Source organism: Gymnoscopelus braueri (genome assembly GCF_963280865.1).
Source record: "Gymnoscopelus braueri genome assembly, chromosome: 24".
Lineage (NCBI taxonomy): Eukaryota > Metazoa > Chordata > Actinopteri > Myctophiformes > Myctophidae > Gymnoscopelus > Gymnoscopelus braueri.
The window spans coordinates 8,781,290-8,809,277 of NC_137626.1; the positions used below are offsets into that span (position 1 = coordinate 8,781,290).

The 27,988-nt window shown below is 42.6% G+C and overlaps 1 protein-coding gene and 1 long non-coding RNA gene across 4 annotated transcripts in view; one reads left to right on the forward strand and one right to left on the reverse strand.

Moving 5' to 3' along the window:
• The window catches only part of LOC308080286, a 408,660-nt gene that overhangs the window by 213,622 nt on the left and 167,050 nt on the right, over positions 1 to 27,988 (forward strand). The window lies entirely within an intron of this gene.
• LOC308080278 (calcipressin-1-like) overlaps positions 6,112 to 27,988 on the reverse strand; it is a 42,595-nt gene continuing 20,718 nt past the window's right edge. Inside the window, exons 3-6 of one of the 3 annotated variants that reach the window (XR_013932679.1) lie at positions 14,222 to 14,395; positions 11,236 to 11,395; positions 8,442 to 9,882; positions 6,112 to 8,194 (exon numbers count right to left, since the gene is read on the reverse strand). Coding sequence is in view for 2 of the 3 variants with exons in the window: in XM_080422075.1 (XP_080278201.1) it covers positions 9,689 to 9,882; positions 11,236 to 11,395; positions 14,222 to 14,395; positions 22,438 to 22,524 (615 nt within the window). In the remaining variant the exon portion in view is untranslated. Of the gene's footprint in view, positions 9,883 to 11,235; positions 11,396 to 14,221; positions 14,396 to 22,437; positions 23,269 to 27,988 lie in introns of those variants that run through there. The other 2 variants (XM_080422075.1, XM_080422074.1) reach the window with 2 other exon arrangements.

The window sequence follows — 27,988 nt, forward strand, 5'->3', positions numbered from 1 at the left end:
TACAAAATGTAACTTATCAGATATAATTGCATTTAACTTTGGTGTAAGTTGATAAAAAAGTACAATGTGAGTGACATGAGCACAAGTCTCTGACACCCACACTTCACGCTACCATCTCAACAGCTGTCATAGATTCTTCTAGAAAAGGAGGCTCCACTAGCAGCACATGGGGAGAGAGACATCGACCCCCTCCCCTCTCTCTCCCTTTCAACGTACTGTAACATTCTACTATAGTGTTCTGAGAGCTTCTGGAGTGTTCTCTGCAGAGGACATAATGCTCCTCTCCATTTCTTCAGGTTGTGAATGGAAAACCTATTAGTGACAGCCTGGTGTGAGGTCACTTCTCAGTACAGTTATACAGTAGTAGAGTTGGTCTCTCATTCAAGGCTGTGTCTGTTTTCAGTGTCGGCTGATAAAAATAACGCCGCAAATGGCATTCTCCGTTTGAAGATATGTTTATTCTTGTCAGTTGACGCAGCTCTCGACAGGACACGTTTCTTGGAATAAAGCTAGTCTTTGTTGGTGTATAGCCTGTGTGTCTCAGGGTCAAGACTGAATTTACATTATTTTTGTGGTTAAAGAATCTCAGCGCTCCACTATTGTGCTGCTTCCCAAACAGTTTCTCACTGCAAACTGTATGAGATCTTTATGTGGAAATGATGTGTGAATTTCCCATTGGAAGAAAAGAAAGCATTTGTAACAGCTGTAGCCTAGTTTGACCCTAAAAAGTGTGTGTACTGTGTATGTATATATTAATTTAATGTGTGTGTATCTTTAGGCTCTGGACAATGTCCCCATGCTCCTGTACATCCTGGCCCTGAAGACACTGATCCTGTGTCTGGGCTTCGCCGCGGTGAAGATCTACCAGGGCAAGAAGATCGAGGCGGCCCTGAAGAAAGAACAGGACCAGAAGAGGCTACTGGCAGAGCAGACGCAAACGCTGTTCGACGAGCTGCAGAACAAGAAGGACGACTGAGGAGGGAGGAGGCGCACAGAGAGAGAGGTGAGGAAGGAAAGACGGTGCGGATTGCGTTTTGGAAAAGCCACGGCCTTTTCAACTTGACATGCAAAGGTTTCTCTAGTGGGTGACTACACCAAGGTGTGGATGCTTCAAAAACGCCCGGACAAAACGGCATGGAGCAGAACTGTGGTCCGGGTGCTCAAATAATGAATCGCTGGGTAGACGTTTAGTCTTGAGTCTAATATCAATCTTTCATTTGCATTGAAAAGTTGACTTTAATGCGCATCTAACTACTACAGTACTGCAAAACAAACGCCCCTCTCTTGCACGAAAGGGGAGTGAATATCAGGTGCGCTTTGCCAAAGGGTTTGCTGCTGATGTGTTTCTAGCAACACGCTTCGGTCTTATGTGGCGTTAGTTGTCACGCAGCATTTGTCATGAAATGGGTGTCGTGCTGCAGGGGCTTGTGGGAGTTTCTGCGAGTTCTTTTCTATAATGTAATGGTGAAACAACAGCTGACCAAATAATGATTATTTGGCCAGCTGTTGCACCACCTCCACATCGTCTCCTGACCATCACAAAAGGGTTAATGACCACATTGACCTTGTAGATTGGAGTGTTTGCATGGCTAATTAGATGCTAAATTATTCTCTTACTGAATGGATTATCAAAAGCTTATAACACCCCATTCAAAGGAAGTGAAATGTCAAGGTGTTTACATGGTTTTCAACCCATTAAAACAGGGAAAGGGTCCGTGTCATTTTAGATTTTAGCGTTGGCTATTCAAAAATAGCAGATCTGCAAGCTCTCAGCGCGTCACGTACATCTGCTATTTTTGAATTGAAGACATTTTTGGAAAAATCTTGAAAGTGTTTGCAAAACTTTTAATAATTTAGCATTTTTTTAACACATCTTCTGGGGGTCCCTGGATCAAAACATTTTCAGATGGGGGGGGGGGTTTCCGCGGCCAAATACATTTAAATTTGGGGGTCCGCGGCAGAAGTTTGCAAGGAAAACGACTGATTTAAAAAAGGCATTTGTAGAATCAGCCTCAGGTCATAATGGGTTAATCAAAATTGGCAGTCTGTAGTTGTAATATTAGTTTTGCTAAACATTGTTATTGGCTGTTCATCTGGAGTTATCAACGATTCTCACCAGTGGATTCTGTTTTTCCAGGTATCTGTGGCCGTTTTCCTGAGGACTAAGACACGCCCCTCCAGAGACGAGGAAGAACTCTCATTGGTCGCTCTGGGAGGAAAGCGCTGTGCGTTCAGGAAGTTGGCTGCGCTTCCATGATGAATGTTTTGCTACCTCCCAAGACTGTTGGTCAAATCACTTTTATTTTTGTGAGGTTTGAAAACTTTTTTTTTTGTACAAAAAAACACAGGGTTTGGGTGAGAAGTGCTTTTTACAAGAACTGAATGTCTTGAAAGAAAACACGGGAGGCTGCTCCTGAAAATAATTAATCTTTTTTTGTTTGCATAGATGTCTCACGCTAAGGTCAAGGGTTCAATAATGGCTTATCTGGTTATGTAGAACACTCCACATTTGCCAACATTTGCTACCTCACCTGACAAGTTTTCTAACTTTATGTACTATGTACTGTAAATATATAGTATTTTTTTAGGCTCAAGTAATACAGTATCTTGGCAAACAAGCTCACGTTTTGTCTTTTTATCTGTTTTAAATGGATATCTTACAATAACATTGTCATTGCTCTGCCCCACTAGCGGTGAAATAAAACATTGTGGAAAATGTGTGATTGGATTGCTTGACCTAGTTTTGAGAATGGAGGCCAGGAACAGAAAAATAACAAAGTCCAACTCTATAGAACAGGTATTCTATTCTGTCTGGTGATACTAAATGCATAGTTAGGGAAACATGTAAAATCTCTCCTTTTTGAAATATGAGAAATAATTCTGTTCCAATTTAAACGGATGAGCTGTTTGCGTTGGGATAGTTTGAGGGAAAAAAAGGTGGTTCAGTCCTTGTAATTTTAGTTTTTTTTACATTTCATTTTGTTACTGGTACTTGTAAATAAGGTGTTTTTGCACTCCTGGTCAGTGGTGACCAGTTTTTAAAGTTTGACAACACCATAATGAACATAATTCTTATAAATGTACTGTATTTTTCTCGTCTAATGTCACCATAATGAATATAGCAGTAAAATAAAAGATCTACAAGCTGACAACCCAACGTGTTAAACTAATTTTGTCGAAGTGTAAATAGGGTTTAAGTGCTTAAGTTGTAATGCATAGCTAACATTTGTGTAGGAAAAGTTTTATGATTTTTGGGACTAAGAATCATAACAATACAAGGGCTAATTAACCTATTTCTTTCTGGTTAAAATGTTTTGAATTTGCCTTGGGATATGACCTGTATGATTCAGCAAGCATCACTATAGTTGACTGTAATGGAACCTAACGCTATCCTAAATTGCTGCATTATTAGGGTACACTTCGGAGCTGCATATAATTCTGTAAATATATTCATAGAATACAGTGTTTATTAAACGATAACATTACACAGTATTACATATTATAATGAACTCACAGCTCAATCATCTGTACCTCTGGCTATTCATAATCAGAGTCCTGTGGACGTCATGAAACATTTTAAACATGCACACTCAACCTATCACGGTTGTGACAACAAAACTAGATCAGTGGTTTTCAACTCTTTTCAGGTGCATTATTTATTCGGCATTTGAGCCGCAGACCACCGTTTGATGAGATTTAGACTCAGACCCAAAACCTAGAGTATTTTGTTGTCGTTGGATGAGATTTTATCCACAATTCCATGCTGTATTGATGTTGGTACCAATAGGAGAGATAACAGGCAAACGATCGATGTTTGACTCTTGAGAGCAAAATGAAACCAAATGGACCCTACTGTATAACTGTCCAAATGGACCCGCTTTCCCCCCATAACACCACCAACTCGTCACTGAAAATAGCAGCTCTTTGTGAGCTTGTAGATCTGCTATTTTCGCCGAATGTCCCCCCCCCCCAGAATAGGGACGCTAGGGTTCATGTGGTTAACATTCAGCAGTGAGTGACTTAAACACTAACATCCTGTGGGAAACATGGGGTTTATCGGTTGAAAGCGAACACCCTTCGAATACAGAATGAATACATACTATGGAGCCCACCTCCTTTGGGGTATTTTTGTCACTGTACTGTCATCTGCATTTAAGCAATCCTAACTACAGGGTCCCCACACATTTTTAGCAATGAATTTCCAAAACTTTTCCAAAACTTTTCCAGAATATTTAGCCCAATTTCCAGGCCTATATAACAATCGTTCAGCGCAATAATGTGTCTCTTACTCCTTAGCCTGGGCATCATTCCTTTTCGGGTATATGATCCGGTCGGGAGCGGAAGTGAAAAAAAAGAAAAGTGGCCGGATGGGCAGAACCGGAAACACGTCTCACCACAAAATAGGTCCGTGCTAATAAAATCCTTGATTCGGCATAGTTTAGCTTATTTTTTAAATATAAATGTGTGTGCACTATCCGGAGACTATTTAGCGTCTGTATCCCCACGGGGAAATTCTATTCCATTTTAATAGGGATTGGGGAACCAAAACAAAGCGGCACCGCAAAAACCGGATGGGCAGAATCCGGAAACAGGATTCTTTTCTCTTTTTTTTTCAGTAGACCGGATCATATGGGTCTTTAGTAACGACCACCAGGCTTTCCTCCGAGGTGGAAAGACTGGTGATGCGAGGTTACTTACTCCTATGTACAATGCCCAAAGATAGGCAGTGTAGCAAAAATAAAGCATAGAATATAGAATAGTACAATTTCATTCAAATTCTTTTGTGTTATCCTTTTAACAACCATTGTAAAATCCTACCTCTGTACTGTTTACAAATCTGTTAATAAAGTATTTAATCAATAAATAAAAAACAATAAAAAGTGTTAGGGGGCGGGACACAGCTGCGAAACCTCGCTCAAATAGAGACCCTGCGAGCGAAAATAGGAGGGGTGGACGACGTCGTTGCACGGTTCGTTGTCGCTCCCGGTAGGTCAGGACGGTCTCATTCAAAAACACATATTTTAATGAGATTTCATCGGCCGCTCGCGTCGCATCGCTGGCAGTGCGGATGGGTGTTACACAGCCCGTTCGGCGAAAAACTACTTATGTCACATTTTGTTTATATGTTTATGAAAATGTTTTGTATTAAAAAAAAAATCAATAGCCAAAAACAATGCATAGCCAAATATTTTTCCAGGACCCTTGATAAATTCCAGGACCTTTGATCAATTCCAAAACCTTTCCAGTACTGGATTTTTTTTATTTTTATTTCAAAATATTTCCAGGAATTTCATGACCGTGGGGACCCTGTAACTATTGGGAGCAGTGGGCGCTATGAGGGCACAGGGGTCAAATGTCTTGCTCAGGGTAGGGTTGGGATCCTTTAGGATTTTAACGATTCCGGTTCCCTTAGTTTAAAGGGATAGTTCAGCCCAAAAAATACTTCTATCGATTAGTCACCCCATGGAAACTTGAATTGATGGATTTTGTTTTGTTTTTGTCCCATTCCTAAGCCAATAATTTGACGACTAGCGGACCGGTAGGCAGCGGTTCCGGTAGGAGACACAAGGGAGACTCTTTTGTGTCTCCTACCGCTGCCGGTCATCAAATTATTGAATGACCGGCAGCGGTCATTAAATAATGAATTCAAGTCTCCATGGGGTGACTAATCGATAGGAGGGAAAAAAAAGTCATTTCGGGGGTGAACTATCCCTTTAACAATTCATATAGGGGGTTCCAAATGTACTATTACAGGTCTGTAACTCTGATAGTGTACAAAGGGATCCGAATGGACCCGTAAGGGTTATGGTGGTCCTTGAATTTAAAAGGTTTGAGAACTACCAGTATTGTAATTGTATAGCAAACGGAAACGGTTCCTAATTCCGGAAACGGTTCCTAATGTGATGGAACCGATTCCGGTTCCTCAGTGTTGGATCCGATTCGGTTCCTCCGTCCCTGGATCCCAACGCTAGCCCTGGGACACTTCGACACAAAGAGGGGGGGCACGAAACGGGGACCTTCTGTTTGGCAGACAGCCACTCTACCGGTCCAAGCAGGGGCATCGCCTTCATTGCATTCCCTAAGAAAATAAGAACTCATGGAACACATCTGTTGATGGTCAAGTCAAGTTTATTTAATGACAAATTCATGGTTATTAGTTCCAGATATATGAACTTCAAATAACGGGAGTAAAAAACTAAACAAAACCAAAAAGGAAAAAACAGCTAAGTTGTCTAAAGCCTACAATGCCAACCTCCAGTCGTGTAGTCGTGGATAGGTGAGCGCACGCCTTTTTTCACAGTGCTGCTATGACACAAACCCTCAGGCTCCGAGGACAGAGGGGTCACCAACTCCCCAGGGACCGCCCCCCAGCCCGCTCGGGAAAGAAAACAACACTCCTCATAGAGCAAAGAACCGTGAAAATAATATCTCTTTTTTTTTTTTTTTCTTCCTCGAGCATCTCAGAGCTCTAACGTAGGCCGTGACGGGGTCAGGCGTCAAGTGGTGGGTGTCATAGTTTTCCATAGCAGAGACGACAGACAATACTGGCCACAGGAGAGGGATGGAGAGAGAGAAAGAGAGAGAGAACATGCAACACGTCCTGGTTCGCTAGGCAGTGAGGACGTGGACGTGGCAGGTGCTGGGTTGGAGGCGTTTTTGACATATTCTGAGAGTTTCATCCCCGGACACGGATCAAGTTTGTGTACAGTACTCACAAAAAGACGTGTTCGCTCCTAGCAATAAAACTGACCAGATGAATGAACCCCATTGACAACAGTTTTCCTTCATGGATTCAACATTAAAGTCAGGGTGACCTGTTGTCGTCGTGTTTCAATTCACACACACACACACACGCATGCATGCAGTCCCGTGACGGGACCGTGAGCTTGGCCAGCGACATGCCGAGAGGGCAGCAACACAAACATTAGTCGCAACAACACGACAACGCTGCTACACATACGATAACTCCATTACCATGATGTATGCTGCGGCAGCGCTAAAGACAATCTACTGAAGTCCTGATGTGAATGAAGCACGGAGGCAGTCCCACCGCGTGGGTGCATTTCTCAGTGGTTAGGGGTGTTGAAGTACTGGCACGCGCGTCAGTCAGGGGCATTCGCACGCGCGTGCGCACACATACGTACCTCTCTATGCACAGTGATAGTACTCGTTTCCCTTAAACACAGTGGTCTGTGATACAAACATCTTGTATAAATACAATATACATACGTACAGCTACCAAATAGTTACAGTATTAAGCCCTAGTTCTACTTGGCTGCGTGCAAGTGTCACACACACACCGAAGATGGCGGATTTGCGAGCTCAGAGCGCGCCGTTGTTGTGAGCTTGTAAATCTGCCATTTTCGGTATAGTCTGCAATTTTTTGTAGATTGGCTATTTTCAGTGCATGACACCCGCGCGCAAATAAGTATAAAATCAGCTTTTACATTAGGCTTGTCAAATATTTCAGGCCAACACCCAAACTTAACGGAGTGAATTAGGTCTCGCCTTGCAACTCTTTTTTTTTTACCCCTCGGCCCCAAGAAACGATTTGACCTTTTCTCAGTCATAGATTTTACAATCTCGCTTTGAATACTTTCTTGTGAGTAGCCTTGAAAACACGATAAAACTAAAACATTAGCCCTGTTTTTACTGAAACTGTGGTTATAACGAGTTAAATCCTACAGTACATTCAAAGAAAAGGAAACCGTGGCGGAATTCTTCTACAGATGGAGCATTTCTTTTATACTGATTAAGGGACACTGCAGCAGGAACGCCCACCACAGCTCAGATAAAATGGGGGGAAAAAATATTTACATATATTATGATTTTGCTAAATTTACACCAAAAACTAAAACAACTCTGTATAGTGCTAATATTGTCATAATAAACCTATGTAGAATAGTTTCACTGCAATCAAAATTGACTGACAGAGACAACGCCGGGATACATCAAGCCACTGCCTAGGACACCATATTACACACTCTTGTGGGTATAATGCCTTGCAGTGGAAAATGCCACTTTTTAGACAATGTTTTAAACTCATTCTTTCCAACTTAACCCATTAAGACCTGGAGCGCATCTGTGTCATTTTTAGATTTCTTTGGCTATTCAAAAAATAGCAGATATACAAGCTCAGCAATTGTTTAGAAAAATCGCGGAAAACTGGTGCAAATCTAGCCTGATTATCAGACTGAAGCTGCGCGGAGCTTCAGTCTGAAATTGGCTCCAGTGTCGGGGATTACAAGGGGGAGGGGATTCGAAATTCCCTAAACCAATCCTAAAGGATCCCCACGCCCACCTCCGCCTCTCGTTGGACAACGCATTTTGTACCGGAGAAGTCCTAGGTTCGCATTTACAACTCGAGACCAAGAGGCAGTCCACTCAGAAAGTGGGCGGGGTCTATGGTATGGAACCAGGCTAGTGCAAATCATCAAAACATTTTTAACTGACATTTTCGAGGATTCTACAAATGTCTTCTAAATCCTGTTAAAAAACCCCCCCCCCGATTATATCAGTGGTTCTCAAACTCTTTCATCTCAAGGACCACCCAAAATGATATGTATTTGGCCAGCGGACCCCCATCTCAAAATGTTTTGTTCCAGGGAACTCCCAGAAGCAAAGATTTGAGTTACAAATGTTCGCTTCACAAAAAAAAAAATATTCAAAGATTTGCACAAATTCTCACGATTTAAAAAGAGATCTTAAAATGCACACAGATGCGTTCCCGGTCTTTAAAGGTTAACGACCACCTGGAGTCATATAAACCGGCAGGCTTGACGGTCAAAACATGAATTGAGGTTTGACTCGCGCCATTTGTCTTCCCCAATTTATCAAGCTATATCAATTTAAAGTCAAAAATGGCTGCTAGACACCACTAGACACACCAGGGGGGTATTATTGTGACATCAAATCAAAGCACAGGACAGCAGGATGAAGATGCTATCGGGGGAAAAAAAATAGGAATCCTCGACATTCTGCGCTGAAGGGATACGGGACAAACAGGAAGTGATGCTATTACCCCACAGGAAATGGCTTCTTGTCCCCCGGGGGGACAAGAAGAGTGATCTTCATACAAGATAAAGAGGGGGGGGGGGGTGGGGGATTCAAAAGTTGAATTCAAAAACGTTTACAATCCGGAGAACCCCCCAACCCCCCATAATGCTGACAAAATGACAAATCTCTGTATCATATTTTCTACTACTTTCCATAACCCACCGATATAAATATAGCACCCTAGCAAGACCAGAAAAATGTAATGGAAAAAAAACATGTGAAAATCAGCTATTCAAACAACCACTTTTTCCTCCCCATTCTGCTTTTACTTCTCATTCACTCGTTTCTGTTATCCGTCCAATCCGAGTCCAAAAAACTGGATGCGAGGGGGGGAAAAAAAACGCAAATGTGACTCGCCATAATCACCCCCTCACCCTTTTTTCTATCTTTTCTCCTTCTATGAAATGCACGTCTATGGGACGACACACAGCTCCCCCTCTCCAAGTGTTTGGACCGACGTGGGGGGGCGAGGAGTGAGGGAGGGGGGGGGCCGAGGGGGATAAGTGCTTTTACCAAGTCCCAAAAAAAAAAACGTCCTTTCCATCAATTAGGGTCCAAAAGCCGTTACCGCCGCGGAGACCGCTGAAACCGTCGATAATAAATCTTCTTTGTTTTTTTTTAGCCGTCCCGCTCACTGCGTGACGTCGGGGGTGTAGTCGGGGCGGCGCGTCTGGATGATTTTGGGGCGCGGCGGGCGGGGCGAGTTGTTCTCCTGGTCGCTGTCGTCCGGGCCCGAGCTGTCGCCGCCGGCGGCCGTGTCCTCGCACACGTGCACCACCACGCTGGGCGTGGTGGGGGTGGCCGTGTGCAGCTCGTACTTGTCGCCTGTGGGGAGGGAGGGGGGGGGGGGGGGGGGGCACAGACAAGACACGCCATTACACACATGTCGCTGGGTTTAGCCCATTGAGACCTGAGAAGATTCTACATGTCTCCTAAATCTCAGTTTTCTGAAAAACGTATGTTTCTATATCAGTGGTGCTCAATCTTTTTCATGTCAAGGACCCCCAAAATTATATGTTTTTGGCCGCGGACCCCCATCAAAATATCTTGTTCCAGGGACCCCCCAGAAGCAAATATTTGAGTTAAAAATGTTCGCTTTAAAAATATATATATTCAAAGATTTGCACACATTTTCACGATTTTTCAAAAATAGCAGATCTACAAGCTCGTAGCGCGGCACTCGGTGCCGCGCTATGAGCTTGTAGATCTGCTATTTTTGAATAGCCCAAAGTGTAAAATAATGCTTTTTAGCTCAAATCTAAAAATGACACAGTTCCAGGTCTTAATGGGTTTAGGAGAGTTGGTTTGTTTCTCTTCCCTTTCTCTTATGGAAATAACAATAACGATGGAGCTTTGCACGAAAAATCTAATTTCACCCACTGTTTTACAACCTGTAAACCTGCAATGTGACAATAGAGTTTATGGCAAGGACCCCCCCAAATTGATATGCATTTGGCCGCGGACCGCCCCCCCCCCACCCCACCCCCATCTGAAAATGTTTTGTGCCATCTTCTCCACAGAAGACAAGATGTATGTTTAAACATGTATTCAAAGGTTTCTAAACATTTTCAATATTTTTCAAAAATATTTATGTTGTATTTAAAAATAGCAGATGTGCAAGCTCTCGTGCCGCGCTGAGAGCTTGTAGATCCCCCAAAAAAATTAATAGCCAACATATCAATGGATAAAGTGGTTAAAATGATTGTGGTGCTACATGAACTACTTTTGCTGGGGACCGACTAGAACCCCTCCCCCCTCCAAGCCCCAAGGACCCCTGGGGTCACTTTGAGAACCACTGGTTTAGGACAATGTAATCAAAGCACAGAAGCTTCTTAAACGCAGTCGCTGAGGCGAGCATCGCGATGTGAGCTTGTAGATCTGCTATTTTTAAATGATTTGTATACATTTGAAACCTGTGAAATGGGACATTCTGCATGATGGGCACTTCTACTTTTGGTACTTTTAAGTACATTTTGATACCAATACTTTGGTACTTTTACTCAAGTAAATTGTGAATTCCTGACTTTTACTTGTAACAGAGTATTTCAATAATGCCGTATTGATACTTTTCCCACCACTGTGTGTGTGTGTGTGTGTGTGTGTGTGTGTGTGTGTGTGTGTGTGTGTGTGTGTGTGTGTGTGTGTGTGTGTGTGTGTGTGTGTGTGTGTGTGTGTTACCTGGTCCCAGCTTAGAGATGGCACACAGCAGGTCATAGTTGATGACAGGCATGGCGTCCTGGGCCTGAGACCAGCCCACAGGAGGGGAGGCGGGGGGCGAGATCAGGAACTGTTTGTCCGGCTTGGGAGGCTCCAGGTGGGGGCTGCCTATGTGGACCGACTGCACGGGACAAGAATAACCTTTATTAGCAGTAGTAATAGGACTATTATCATCATAACAATTAATAATCATTATTATCATCATCATTATCTTCGTTAGTATTATCAGCATTAGTACTAATAGTGACACGTATTAGTGGTGTAAAGTAACTAAGTACATTTACTGAAGTACTGTACTAAAAGTAACATTGAGGTATTTTTTACTTTACTGGAGTATTTCCAATTTGCTGTACTTTTACTTCTACCCCATTACATCTCAGAGGCAAATATTATACTTTTACTCCACTACAATTATTTGAAAACTTGAGTTACTAGTTACTTTGTAGATTTTTTAATTATCATTACAAAACTTACATTAACCACTTCAACCCATATATATACATTTCGGCCATTTGAAAATAGCCGATCTACAAGCTCACAATGCGTCGCGATGCAACACATTGTGATCTTGTAGATCTGCCAGATTCTGAATTTCGGACTTTTACTTGTAACAGAGTATTTCTACATTGCAGTATTGATCCTTTTACTTAAGTAAAAAAATGTGAGCACTTTTTACACGACTGAGTATAGTTAGTATATTACAGTAATAGCCGTTGTTGTTGTGCTGTATGTAAGGGCAGCGTGTCACTGCAATTTTGTCCACCAGAGGGTGCAAATCGCCTCAACGTGTTTGTATTAACCAGTTGAGCCCCTTTCAAGCTCCCAGATCGGGTATTCAGGGGCCTTCAACTTTTTTCAGGCCAAGGACCCCTTAGCTGAGAGAGCGATAAAGCAGGGACCCCCTTTATATATTGTATAAAATATATTTTTTTCTTCATAGATTTCATAGATAGCTTTATAGACTAGTTTGACAGACACGGTCATGTTGGATTCATGTTAACGTGTATTTCAAGACATTTAACCACTTTAACCGTCAATATTTAGTAAACCTGACCTTTCACTCTGTACTTAGTCTGCTCTTTTTTTCCCTCTACACCAAACCTCTTTGCTGAAAACAGCAGATCTACAAGCGCACAACGCCTCGCGTGATTGTAGATCTGCTATTTTTGGCTAAAGTTCTCCTCAGAATAGGGATGGTTGGTTGAAGTGGTTAATGAAAAAAATCACACAAAGATTCGGCGGACCCCCTGTACCAACTCTGAGGACCCCCTAGGGGTCCCGGACCTCCTGTGGAAGACCCCTGTTCTAGATGGTTTAGCATTTTCTTTTTACGTGTTCGGCTATGATGTAATGTGCCCACAATACGGACTCCAGGTTAGAAAAGTGGTTACTGTAATAATATTGGTGTCAGTAGTCTTATTACTAACAGGAGTAACACTATAGTAATGTGGTAGTGTGGTGTACCTGTGTAGTAGTCTTATTACTAACAGGAGTAACACTATAGTAATGTGGTAGTGTGGTGTACCTGTGTAGTAGTCTTATTACTAACAGGAGTAACACTATAGTAATGTGGTAGTGTGGTGTACCTGTGTAGTAGTCTTATTACTAACAGGAGTAACACTATAGTAATGTGGTAGTGTGGTGTACCTGTGTCTTATTACTAACAGGAGTAACACTATAGTAATGTGGTAGTGTGGTGTACCTGTGTAGTAGTCTTATTACTAACAGGAGTAACACTATAGTAATGTGGTAGTGTGGTGTACCTGTGTCTTATTACTAACAGGAGTAACACTATAGTAATGTGGTAGTGTGGTGTATTAGTCTTATTACTAACAGGAGTAACACTATAGTAATGTGGTAGTGTGGTGTACCTGTGTTATTACTAACAGGAGTAACACTATAGTAATGTGGTAGTGTGGTGTACCTGTGTTATTACTAACAGGAGTAACACTATAGTAATGTGGTAGTGTGGTGTACCTGTGTTATTACTAACAGGAGTAACACTATAGTAATGTGGTAGTGTGGTGTACCTGTGTCAGTAGTCTTATTACTAACAGGAGTAACACTATAGTAATGTGGTAGTGTGGTGTATTAGTCTTATTACTAACAGGAGTAACACTATAGTAATGTGGTAGTGTGGTGTACCTGTGTCTTATTACTAACAGGAGTAACACTATAGTAACGTGGTAGTGTGGTGTACCTGTGTCAGTAGTCTTATTACTAACAGGAGTAACACTATAGTAACGTGGTAGTGTGGTGTACCTGTGTCAGTAGTCTTATTACTAACAGGAGTAACACTATAGTAATGTGGTAGTGTGGTGTACCTGTGTCAGTAGTCTTATTACTAACAGGAGTAACACTATAGTAATGTGGTAGTGTGGTGTACCTGTGTCAGTAGTCTTATTACTAACAGGAGTAACACTATAGTAACGTGGTAGTGTGGTGTACCTGTGTCAGTAGTCTTATTACTAACAGGAGTAACACTATAGTAATGTGGTAGTGTGGTGTATTAGTCTTATTACTAACAGGAGTAACACTATAGTAATGTGGTAGTGTGGTGTATTAGTCTTATTACTAACAGGAGTAACACTATAGTAATGTGGTAGTGTGGTGTATTAGTCTTATTACTAACAGGAGTAACACTATAGTAATGTGGTAGTGTGGTGTACCTGTGTTATTACTAACAGGAGTAACACTATAGTAACGTGGTAGTGTGGTGTACCTGTGTCAGTAGTCTTATTACTAACAGGAGTAACACTATAGTAATGTGGTAGTGTGGTGTATTAGTCTTATTACTAACAGGAGTAACACTATAGTAATGTGGTAGTGTGGTGTACCTGTGTCTTATTACTAACAGGAGTAACACTATAGTAATGTGGTAGTGTGGTGTACCTGTGTCTTATTACTAACAGGAGTAACACTATAGTAACGTGGTAGTGTGGTGTACCTGTGCGAAGTAGAGCCTCATCTCCTTGCCGTTGAAGTCGCTCTTGTGCAGCCGCAGCCTGGCCTCGGCCGCAGCCAGGGCGTCGCTGAAACTGATCCGCACGCGACGGAACGACTTGAAGTACTGGAACTGCACCTCCGGGTCGAAGGAGCGGAACAGCGACTCGAAACTCCCCTGGACAGACGAGGAGGAGGAGGAGAGGGGGAGAGGGAGAGAGAGAGAGAGAGATAAATTAATTAACGTGGTACATAATAAATACAATGGGACACTAAAAGCGACACTATGCAACTCTTTTTTTAATGAATAAAGTGTCATTTTGTCCAATCTGTATGGTAGAGTATATTAATACCATTGGGGTGGTTGTATTTAGTCTCCCTGCTCTTCTATTGAGACATTTTTAGATTGTGTCAAATGTCATGTCTCACCTCACCTAGACACAGGATCTGACACAAATTTTGACCTGATGGTCAAGATTCAATTTATCCCCTGAGCAAGCAGGCCGGCTCTATTAGCTCAATGCCAAAATAAATTCAGCACTTGGCTTGCACAGGAAACCGGGTTCAAATCCGGGGTAAAAGAGGAAAGTGTACATAATGCAGCTTTAACATGTGATGCTGAAAATATGTCACATTTCGAGTGTAGTTTATGCCAGTGACCCCCAGTGTTTGATCAACATTAGGCCACAGAACCCAGACCCCCCCCCCCCCACTAATTTGTGTGCAATTGTTTGTAAAGATGTCTGTGTACACTCTCTGAGCTACAGACACGTAATGATCCATTTGATTCCTAAGTCCTAACCATCAGTCATTTAGCTGGAGACCCCCTGGAACCCTCTCAAGGACCCCTGGGGAAAAAAAGACCAACTTAAGCCCCAGTGTCATAATACTTAGGTTTGCAACAGTTAATCAAACTAATGAATTTAATCAATTATAAAAAAATATATAAAAAATCGCTTTTGATAAAATGATCAAAGTGTAAGATAACGCTTGAGTGGTTAATCCATTCATTGATATCGAAGAAAAATTATAAAAAAAGCACGCCTTTCAATTAAATGCGATTAATCAAAAGGAGAAATCGACAGAATAATCTCTTATCAAAATACTCGATAGCTGCAGCGCTAATAATACTCGCACCGTTGTATTATTAATAATGATACGCTTATGTAACGTACGTTAACAGTTTTAACTAGAAAGTGGATCACTTGGCCCCATTTAACCCATTAAGACCTGGAACGCATCTGCGCCATTTTAGATTTCTTTGGCTACTAAAAAATAGCAGATCTACAAGCTCATAGCACGGCAACGAGTGAAAAATTTGTTTTCCCCCAAAACTGTTAGGATTTTGATTTTGCCTCAGGTCTTAATGGGTTAATGTTTCTGTGTCATATCTCTGTCTATAAATACCAAAGCGCTGGCAGCCAGGAGGCTGCTCTGAATAACGCTATGAGCGCTGCATTGGCTACGAATAACATTAGATAGAAAAAAAGAATCGGCTCCATTAACACCAACTATATCTGTCCCTCTTCTCTTGCCAAAGGGAGTCTGCAGCTTGTGTGTGTGTGTGTGTGTGTGTGTGTGTGTGTGTGTGTGTGTGTGTGTGTGTGTGTGTGTGTGTGTGTGTGTGTGTGTGTGTGTGTGACTATACTTGTGAGGACCAAATGTCCCCTCAAGTATACCAAGTATAGTACAGTATGATTTAAGAAACAAAATATGTTGTTCCAGGGACCCCCCAGAAGCAAAGATTTGAGTTAAAAATGTTCGCTTTAAAAATGTATATTCAAAGATTTGCACACATTTTCCTTTTTTTCCCCAAAAATAGCAGATCTACAAGCTCATAGCGCGGCACTCGGTGCCGCGCTATGAGCTTGTATATCTGCTATTTTTGAATAGCCCAAAGTGTAAAATAATGGTTAAAGTGGTTACACAGATGGTAAAAAAGAAAAAAAGAAAGAGATGATAAGGTTAGGGTTAGGCTATTAAATGCCAGATTTATAGCTGCGCGCCGGAGTGATATTGCACCGAAAACAGAAGATCTACAAGCTCACAGCGCAAATGCCCGCGCCTATGAGCTTGAAGATCGGCTATTTTCGACTTCAGGGTCATGGTTTAAAATACTGTACTAAAAATGTTCATTCATAAAAATCACCATCCTGAAATATTTATGTCATCGCAAGTGTAGTGATGCCAATGTCTGTGTGCGCACGTGCACACGTGCGCGAGCAGCATGTGTGTGCGTATGCTGCTTGCGTCAAAGCCGATGAGATCGCTGCCCGACTGGAGATGACTAACTACGTATTGGAACAAGCTAATTAACCCATTCAATCCCATTCAATCCGTGTCATTTTAAGATTTATTTGGCAATTTTTTTTTTATCTTGAAGATTTGTGCAAATCTTTGAATATGTATTTTTTTTAAAGCGAACATTTGTAACTCAAATCTTTGCTTCATGGGGGGGGGGTCCCTGGAACAAAACATTTTGAGGTGGGGGTCCTCGGGCCAAATACATATCTAAAAATATGTTGTTCCAGGACCCCCCCCCCCCCCCCCCCCAGAAGCACAGATCGGAGTAAAATGTCTTTGCTTTAAAACATATATTATATATAATCAAAGATTTGCACAAATATTCCACGATTTTTCAAGAAAATAGCAGATCTACAAGCTCGAGTGCCGCGCTATGAGCTTGTATATCTGCTATTTTTTTGAACAGCCAAATAAGTCTTAAAATGACGCAGATGCGTTCCCGGTCTCAAAGGGTTAAGAGTGACATATTAAGCAGGGAAGCGACCTTGTGTGTTTTGGCTCTGAGAGCATGACATGCACACAGAACGCTTCCAAAACACCACAGTGTCTGAATGGCAGGCTATTTAAACACACACACAGTCACGGTTTTAAAATAGCATATCTCTGACTCAAGAGGCTATTGACGCGCACACACACACACACACACACACACACACACACATGCACGCACACACACACACACACACACAAACCTAAACCTTGCGTCCCCGTTCTGACACGTTTGCTTATAGATCGGCTATTTTCAATGATATTTCGCGCATAGCGAAAACAGGAGGGGGGTCTAGCATAGAACCCTGAGGGACTCCAGTCAACTAAGTATACTGTAGTATGTAGGGTTATAAGTGGTTAAACCCTAGATACTCCGTTGTACGTCAAAATACCGAAAATAGGCAATCTACAAGCTCACAATGGTCTATCTGCTATTCTCACAGGATGTTCGCATATTTCCCCCCAAATCTGCCATTTTCGCAGAATGTTCACCTATTTTCACCGAATGTCCGCAGTGCTATGGCATGCCCGGAGACAGTAGGGATGCTTGGGGTTCATGTGGTTTAAAAATGGAACAGAGTGGCTGTTAAGAAGAGTCTAGTAGCGAAAGTGATGATTCAAACGGTTGGCTTTTTAGACGATCCCCATGGCAACCCGTGATTGGTCTCACTCTGGTTATGTTGCACGGGGCTGGTGCAGTGAAGGAGCTCATGACGCTCACACATCCTTTAGCTGGTTAACTCCAGCTATCGCTGGAATGTATATATATATATATATACATACCATAAAGAGTTTGCTCAGCAGCACTAGAAGCCGTTTCTGTATAGGGAACTGTGTAGGTAATAGGCATTGTGGTTCCTGGGGCGTTATTGTGGATCCCACCGCAGTTCTAGGCAAAACCCGCTGTGATTGGCCAGTAGTCGCTGTAATTGACAGTTCTCGTTTTTGCAACTATGCCTAAACCTAACCTCAGTACAACTATGTCTAAACCTAACCGTAACCACAGTAAAACTATGCCTACACCTAACCTTAACCCCAGTAAAACTATGTCTAAACCTAACCCTAACCTCACTGTCTAAACCTAACCCTAACCTCAGTAAAACTATGTCTAAACCTAACCCTAACCTCAGTAAAACTATGTCTAAACCTAACCTTAACCTCAGTAAAACTATGCCTAAACCTAACCTTAAGCCTAACCTCAGTAAAACTATGTCTAAACCTAACCTTAACCTCAGTAAAACTATGTCTAAACCTAACCTTAACCTCAGTAAAACTATGCCTAAACCTAACCTTAAGCCTAACCTCAGTAAAACTATGCCTAAACCTAACCTTAAGCCTAACCTCAGTAAAACTAGGTACCTCAGACACAGGTAAGGCGGGTCCATCCTATAACGTTGTTTTTTTTTAGCACTTTCGTATCGATATTGTAAAATATGTATTTGATGTATCCTATGTATTCCCCCCCGCCACAGACTTGACATGACCTCATACACACCGCAATGGAAACAAGCTGTAGGCTTTTTTTGTGTTTTGTGTTTTATTTCATGATCAATAAAGAAATAAATCAATCAATCAATCAAATACATCGCTTGGTTCTCAAGGTGGGGTCCTGGGGACCACTAGGCGACACACTCCCAAATGGACCCTTATGGGGTCTGTAACTCTGAGAGTGTTACTAATGGAACCAAACGTTTGGTTCCATTTATAACACTCTCAAAGTTTAAATGCTTTCTCAACAACAAGCCATTCTTCAACCACCCCAAAGCTCTCTACAATCCATTCCATTGTTCTTCTGATCCTGGTCTCTCTGCCAGTTTGCACAAAGCGTGGCTGTCGGGACAAAACTGTTATACTTTTCAGGAAATGGGAAAAAAGAAATCTGTGTTCCAATTGTTTCAATGCAGCAGCTTAGAGAGTCACAAGCTCTTTAATTTAATACCTTTCATAGGTTTGATATTTATGAAACCCACCCACTTTAAAGGACAAGACCACCCTGGTAGAGGTTTGGGTTGTGTAGTTACCTTGCCATGATGTAACTCCAAAGGTGGACAAGAAATGAAAAATAATTGCTCCATTGATTAGAAATTGATCATTCAAAATACGTATGCTCCTCATTGACTTACATTGTCCGGTGAAACAGCTCTGAAAGTCACTCTTTTAGCACATAAACGAACGCAATCAAAGTTGATTCAGACAATATAGAACATCACCAAACCCAGTACTGTTTTTTTTTAAATAAAAATGTTTCCTCTGATTCTGGTTCCTCTGTGTGGAATAATAAAACTATTTTTATTAAGAAGAAAACCCGGACTGGATCCGCCTATCCGGATCCGGATCTTCAAATAGTAAAATCAGCAGGAAGTTGACATTTGTATTAAGAACATAAACAGTACTGGGTTTGGTGATGTTCTATATTGTCTGAATCAGCTTTGTCTGTGTTCATTTACGTGCTAAAAGAGTGACTTTGTGAGCTGTTTCAGTGTACAATGTACTGTAAGTCAATGAGGAGCATATTTTGAATGATCAATTTCTAATCAATGGAGCAATTATTTTTGATTTCTTGTCCACTTATGGAGTTACATCATGGCAAGGTAACTACACAACCCAAACCTCTACCAAAGTGGTCTTGCCCTTTAACTTTCAAAGCGTTTCCAATAGAGCACAAATAGCCGATCTACAAGCACGTTGTGAGCTTGTAGATCAGCTATTTTTTGCTACTTTTGTGTGACAATGTAGCATGACGAAGTAGGGCGTTCATTTACGGGGAAAAAAACATAACATTTTTGCCCGACAGGAAGAAAAAAAAACCTTAAATCACTACTTCTCCATGCCCTACACAACCTCCTATCTGTACTTCCCTCCCTGCTTTCCATTGTATGGTCTAATAACACACAAAATGCCATGAAGAAAAGGTCAAAGGAAATCCTGCTGGTGGTTCGTTTCAAGGAGGAAATGTCACCGCCGTGCCCGGGACAATCTGTTCTCCACCTCCATTCACAAAATAAAAACACCACCAGTGCCCCATGACGTCACCCTACATACACATCATTATTTACTGTATATATATGTGTCTTTTTCCTTTCCTCGGGGAGTGTGCGTGCGTGTGCGTGTGCGTGTGTGTGCGCGCGTGTGCGTGTCCGTGCACATGTCTGTGCGTGCGTGCGAGACCATAGAAGGGGAAAGGACAGCTGGAATCTAACCGAAAAAGTAGGCCCGGTATTTTCACACCTAGTTTCCTAGGGCACGGTGGGCATCACTTCCTGTCGATTTGATCAGGTATCAGGGATCAAATGGACAGGAAGTGATGCCCACTATGCCCTATAGGAAACTTGTGGATGCCCCACAGGCAAATTGTGGGAGTCGCTCGTGGTGCAGTAACATGTTAGGCCCTCCCCCCCCCCCCCCCCCCGACGGCTTCCCACCTGCAAACACGGCCAATCATTGTGTTTGTTGGCCTTAGAGGGATAGTTCACCCCAAAATGACTTTTTCTCTATCGATTAGTCACCCCATGGAGACTTGAATTCATGGATATTGTTTAGTTTTTGTCTCATTCCTAAGCCAATCATTTGATGACCGGCAGCGGTTCCGGTAGGAGACACAAAGAGTCTCCTTTGTGTCTCCTACCGGAACCACTGCCTACCGGTCCGCTGGTCATCAAATTATTGGCTTAGGAATGCGACAAAAAACTAAAAAATATCCAAGAATTCAAGTCTCCATAGGGTGACTAATCGATAGGAAAAAAAAGGTACATTTTTGGGTGAATTATCCCTTTAATGGGTTATAATGAGAGAATGTCTGAGTGTAACTTGTCTGGTCATAGTTTTGATTCTCTCCATCTAAAGGATGGACAGATATACAATGATACATAATTTACCAATTAGACCCTATATACACTTCATTGGCCGTGGTCCCACAGGGGTCAACACTCCTTTTTCCCACTACACCAAAAATCCCTTTACTGAAAATAGCCAAACTATGAGCTTGTAGATCTGCTATTTTCACAGAATGTTCGCCGATTATGAAATGCCCAGATTTTGGGGATGCAAGCAAGCCATCATGTGGTTTAAGCCAGTGGTTTTCAACCCATTTCATATCAAGGTCCATTATTTATTGGGCATTTGAGCCACGGAACCACCGTTTGATGAGATTTAACCTCTCAGACCCAAGACTTAGAATATTTTGTTATCGTTGGACAAGATTTTGTCCACAATTCCGTTCTGTATTGATGTTGGTGCGATAACGGGCAAAAGGTTGATCAAAATAACAATTATTTAATTAAGTAATGCAGATGTTTAACAATAATTTAACTCTTGAGAGCGTTTCATTTTACGCTCTCAAGAGTTAAAGATCTAACAAGGGTCCAATTGGTTACCAACTCTCCATCATTTAGCTGGGGACCACCTGGAACCCCCTCAGGGACCACTGCTTGAGAACCACTGGGTTAAGCAATGATACACAATGGGGAATGCTACACACTGATGTCTGGAGTGCTGTAGTATGCCTCTCGGCCAATCACAGCGCAGGGTCCGAACCAACTGTGGTATAAATTAGGTTCTGGGATCCGGGAAACGGATCCAACACTGAGGAACCGGAATCGGTTTAATGCATCACATTTTTGGAACCGTTTCCGGAAGCGGTTTTCATCACACTGTCGGAGCTGGTTATGTGGACTTCACGTCTGCTATACAATTACAATACCAAGTGCCAGGTGGTCCTCAAACGTTTACATTTCAAGGACCACCGTAAACTCTGAGTTGCAAACCTGTGAGGGTCCATTTGGAACCCACCTCAAGTAACCCCAGAGTCCATGTACCTCACTTTGAGAACCACTACTACAATAATATTGTATGCAATATTGTATGTATGATTGGATTTGTGTCTATTAAAACATTATAATGAAGACCAAAATTAAATATATATATTTGAAAATATGTAGGAATTGTTGAAGGGAACGGTTGATTTGATTTTGGTAAAAGAAATAAAGAGTAAACACAATATAACTTAAACCCAGGATATACACATAAAAGCATAATAAAACACTACTTGTTTCCAATGTGGGACCCCCAAATTGATATATATATATTTGGCCACGGACCCCCATCTGAAAATGTTTTGTGCCAGGGACCCCCAGAGGAGAACATTGGTGTTAAAGAATGCAACATCATTTGAAATTCTTCAAACACTTTCCGATTTTTCGAAAATGTTCAAAAATATCAGATACACAAGCTCGCACAGTGAGGTAGATCTGCCATTTTAGAAAAATCTTCTCGGGGGGGGGGGGGGGGGGGGGGGTTCCTAGCACAAAACATTTTCAGACGGGGGTCCGCGGGCCAAATGTATATCAATTTAGGGGTCCTTGGCACGAATAAGGTTGAAAACCACTAGCCCTATACTGTTCGGTTTCGCTCTCGCTCTCTCTCTCTTACCCGTGCCTCGGGGCGGTCAAACACCTCCTGGCTGGTCACCGAGGCGACCAGGCAGAAGCGGTTGCACTTGGTGGTCTTGATGTGCATGGCGGGCAACCCGGGCAGGCAGATCCTCTTCCACCTGAGCGCCGTGCGCGAGGTCAAAGGGCGGCAGGAAGCCGAGACGGAGCTCAACGGTGACGGCGGCGGCGGCGATGGCGAGGAAGGGGAGGAGGGATGTCGGGGAGCTCGGGGGGGCTTTGCCTTCCCCAGGGTGGCAGGAGGAGGACCAGGAAGTACTAAGCCACTCCCAAACAGGAAATAGCAGAGGGGGTTTTATTTATTAAAACCCACGACCAGGCGTTATGCTTCCAGGACAAAGTCAATTTCCCAGTTTTTTGTTCTTTTTGGCGTCTTCTTCTTCCGCTCTGGGCTTCTCACAGGTACCGTAGCATCGGCGCCTCTTCCTGGGGTGTCTCTCTCTTTTTCTTTTATTGTCTTTCCGTGCCGTGCGTCTGTCTCTCTCTCGCGTTTCTTCCCTCACAGGTCATGCAAACCAAATGCAAAACAACAAGGGTCTAAGAGCGAGAGCCGGTCTGAGCTCGACTGTAACGCAAAACCAGTTTACCTGAGGGCTGAACTCGCAACGTCTCGCAACTCAAAAAGACAGAAGAATTCCACATGCAAATGACGTTTTCCCCTGTTACAGTATACAGTCCGTCCACGACTCGTGCACACGTGGCCCTTTTTTATTTCTCAATTCTTCTCTGCACTGAAAGTGCAACGAATTTCCCAGTGTGTGTGTGTGTTATACGAGACAGGACTGCGTAATCTAGCCCTCTCTCTCTCCCTCTCTTGTTCCCTCTGTGTCTCGCTCTCTGCTCCACGGCTGCTTATAAGTGCTAGGCAGCCAGGCACTGAGTGACGCACACCTCCTCTCCTCCTTCCCTCCCTCCTCCCCTCTGCCCATTCACTTGTTCATTCACTCCCGGCCAATCGCTCGAGGAGGAGGCGGGGATTTTTTTCTCTCTCTCTGCCGTCAGACGGTCCCATCCCTCCCTCTCCCTGTGTGTGTGTGTGTGTGTGTGTGTGTGTGTGTGTGTGTGTGTGTGTGTGTGTGTGTGTGTGTGTGTGTGTGTGTGTGTGTGTTCGCTATCACTCCCTTGCACCAATGCTGACTAATCAGAGACAGAGAGACGGAGAGAGCGAGAGAGATAGAAGAGACAGTGTGAGTGACAGATAGAACGAGACAGGGAGCGAGCGATTGGAAAATAGAGACCTCACTGCTCAGCAAACTGACGCGTTAATCACCTTTCTCTCTCTCTCTCTCTCTCTCTCTTTGAAGCTGTGACAAAGACCGTCTCTGTTTTTGAGTGGGAAAAAATGTGACAATAAAGCCGTCGCCCTTGACATGACCCAAGTACACAGGCATGCGTGCGCGCAAGCAGACACACACACACACACACGCAACGCATGCATTGCACACACGCAAAGAGAGGCTTATCGCGGCACACTTGACCCTATAGTCTCGGAACGGCTGCACGTCACTCATGCAGCAAAAATATCGACACAGAAAAACGGGAGAGGAGTCAGAGGACAAAAACATGCATGCACCAGGGGAAACGGAAACGGTCATGGAAAGATTGAGCTGTAAAACGGAAAATTAAAAAGAGAGGGACTAAAAAGTGGAGGGTCGACAAAGAGCCATGGGTCATAAAACAATGTAGGATGGAGGGATCTGACAGAGAGAGACAGAGAGGGTAGGCTAGGACGCATGGAAAGTATGTGCTGTGATAACAGCCTTTTATGAGGTATTAATAGCAGAGAGAGAGAAGGGTGTGGGGGAACAAAGTGTGTGTGTGTGTGCGCGCGCGTGCATGTGTGTGTGTGTGTGTGTGTGCGCATGTGGAGCCGTACAGTTGGAAAGAACAACCCCCCACCCCACGCCCCCAACTCCCCTTCAAGACTAGACTCTCTGTGTGTGTGTGTGTGTGTGTGTGTGTGTGTGTGTGTGTGTGTGTGTGTGTGTGTGTGTGTGTGTGTGTGTGTGTGTGTGTGTGTGTGTGTGTGTGTGTATGACAGGTGTGCAGACAACAAAGGCTTGAACAGTGGGACGTCGGACCACTCAGGCCCTTTGCCTGTATACTTTCAGCGTACAACGGATAGCGAAGATATCCAGGCAGGTCTGCATCGTACGAGCTCACGATGCATCATCATCATCACACCGTCTGTGACATGTTGAGAGCTTGTAGATCTGCAATTTTTGCTATTTAAAAAAAAACATTAAACATCTTTACTATAATTAGGCCCGTCAAATAATCGTTATGTTTGAGATAATCGAAATGTTTTGCATAATTGTCAATAATTTCTACGTTGACAAATGTTCATGTATTTTCAAACATATAAAAAAATTGTGGAAATAGCAGCTTGTAGATTGGTTATATCCACTATTTTTTTTAAGTATAATATGTAAGTTATCTGCCCTGTGCAACTTTAGTTTACAAAGCCTAAAAGCCAAGCTATAATGACATGCCCCCAAAATAAGGATGCCAGGTTAAAAGTGGTTAAGGAAAAAAAATAACCTATGTATGAGGAACAAATCAGTCCTCAGTCCGTCTCTCATCCTTCTTGTGACAGAAAGTCCATAGATTCCCCTCGTCAGACTCTGGGAGTGGGAGACAGCCTGCTGGCTCAACCAGTTAACGTTCAGATCGTACGCGCATCGGAAAGCTTTCCCATGCAAAGCCTCTCCTGTCTGTCTTCATGCGTGCGGAAGGAAGGCCTGTGGTTGTCCCCGAGGAGAATGGAGGAAGAGCGCGTTACAGCATGCTTGGCTGTCAAACGAAACACATAATACTCTCAGCGCTCAAATGTCAGGTCACGGATAACCGGAAAAATGCATCCATGCAGGTCAATTTGAGAGGTGTTGAAAGCACATGCTTTAAACACTTTAAAAAGACGTGGTGTCTGGGTTGGTCCAGTACATTGTGCTTAGTATCTACACACTCACTCAGTGCAGGTAATATCTGCCCTCAACAAATGATAAAAACAATAACTTTAACCACTTAAGCCCTCTATTCTTAGTAAACTGCTTGTACTTCTTTTTTTCCGTCGACACCAAATATCTTGGCCAATTTTTTTTTTTTTAAGTTTAATTTTTTTTTTTATATCTAATTGTCTTATATATTTTTTACTTCATTACACCCAGTATTATTATTTTATTATCTTGTTTCCATATTGTATTGTGTTACACGTGCCACCTACAGTACATTACGCTGCTTGTACCTGTATGCTGGTACCCTGTTGATTCTCTTCATTCATTTGAAATGAAAGGAGCTCTCTGGTAAAATGCATCGTCATAAATAATAAACATTTTATATATTTATTTTTTATTACTGCCTTAAAATGGTGTCCCCGGCCGGTGGCCGCCCACACCATGTTCTACTCCAAAACCTCTAGAATGTCTCGTCGTACGGCCATGCCTACGGACAAAAACATCAATTGGTGTCAACCTGACGAATAATTGATGACAACACCACTCACTCTGACCCTTTTTCAGGTGGAAATATGTTACTCCAACTGAAACAGGTGCCTGAAAGCATTGCAAATGTCGCAGGTATTGAATACTAAACATGTACAGTAAGTACCCTTAAAGACCATTTTAAATTCAGAATTAGGCACACCTGTTATGCGATTATAGAATTGAAGTACTTCTCTGTCTTTATCGTCGGTTGCTGGGTGTTTTAATTGTAGTGTACATTTATTTATTGTCTTGTATTGTCTTTAACCCATTAAGACCTGAAGCCGATTCCACAAAATGTTTTCTAAATCCCAACAGTATTCTGAAAAAACGTATGTTTCTATGTCAGTGGTGCTCAAACTTTTTCATGTCAAGGACCCCCAAAACTATATGAATTTGGACGCGGACCCCTCATCTCAAAACATTTCGTTCCAGGGACCCCCCAGAAGCAAAGATTTGAGTTAAAAAATGTTTGCTTTAAAATTATATATATTCAAAGATTTGCACACATTTTCAAGATTTTTCAAAAATAGCAGATCTACAAGCTCGTAGCGCGGCACTCGGTGCCGTGCTACGAGCTTGTATATCTGCTAATTTTGAATAGCCAGAGTGTAAAATAATGCTTTTGAACTCAAATCAAAAAATTACACGGATACGTTCCAGGTCTTAAAAGGTATGCATTGACCCGAGCAAAACAATTTTACCTTGTGGATATTAAAGGACATCTAATCTACAGTATGCTCAACTAGTACAACTCACAATTCCATTCGGCTGTCTGAACAGTTGCCTTTTCCAGCAGGCAGTTAGGTTTCTCATCTCGAGTCATTTCCATAATTATCTTTAAAAAAAAAGCAACCGATATTCAAGGTCAAGATGTGCTTTGTGCGTCGCTCTGCCATTGGAGGGATGCTGAGCTTCGTCAGAACCTTGGGTTGGATAGCGATCTATCTGGGTATGATGCAAGGCCAATTATAATTTGGGTGAATTGGAGCTCCCCACTGGAACACAATAAAGCTCTCCATTGTACAGTACAATCACGATAACGCACTGCTGCTACGTCTGAGAGGTTTTGGTGGGAAGAGACGATGAATCTCGTTGCTGATCTATGGAAAGCGTGTTATAAACGCAATAATACACTCCAACAAGACAGTGACTGGGATTATATACCATGGCTAGGGGGTGTATAAGACATTCCACTTTGTATCATGCCCATAAGCCCCATAGATATGGTATTATCACCTCGTATTATTATCTTGTATTATTGATTGAATAATGTCAGTCATCTTTATCAGTTGCTTCTACGCCCTGTGAACGGGGAACGCACAATAGTGTCATAAAGTGACCCTTTAGCATCCCTCTAGCATCACAGAAATCCTTAGGTCGCCCAAGTTGGAGTAATCCACTTTGTTCATAATTATTTGATAAGTGTGATTTTGAGAGGCGATCGGGTGGCGCAGTGGTAAAGTCCCTGCCCACCACCACGGAGGTCGTGGGTTCGATTCCACCGTGGGGCATCCGGCTTTGTCGGGCGTCTATGCGAACACAATTGGCCCGGGTGATAATAGTCATTGCGTGTACTCCTACGGGCTGGGGGCGGCACCTGTCAGCGGGGAGTGTTGGGCGGGGGGAGTAGAACGAAGGCTCTACGTCCTCAAAGTCCCAACAGTATTCTGAAAAAAAACGTATGTTTCTATATCAGTGGTGCTCAAACTTTTTCATGTCAAGGACCGCCAAAATTATATGTATTTGGCCGCCGACCCCCCATCTCAAATTATGTTGTTCCAGGGACCCCCCAGAAGCAAAGAATAAGAGTTAAAAATGTTCGCTTTTAACAATATATATTCAAAGATTTGCACACATTTTCACGATTTTTCAAAAATATCAGATATACAAGCTCGTAGCGCGGTACTCGGTGCCGCGCTACGAGCTTGTATATCTGATATTTTTGTATAGCCAAAGTGCAAAATAATGCTTTTTAGCTCAAATGAAAACGTGACACAGATGCGTTCCAGGTCTTAATGGGTTAATGCTAACCCATTGGCAGGATGGCAA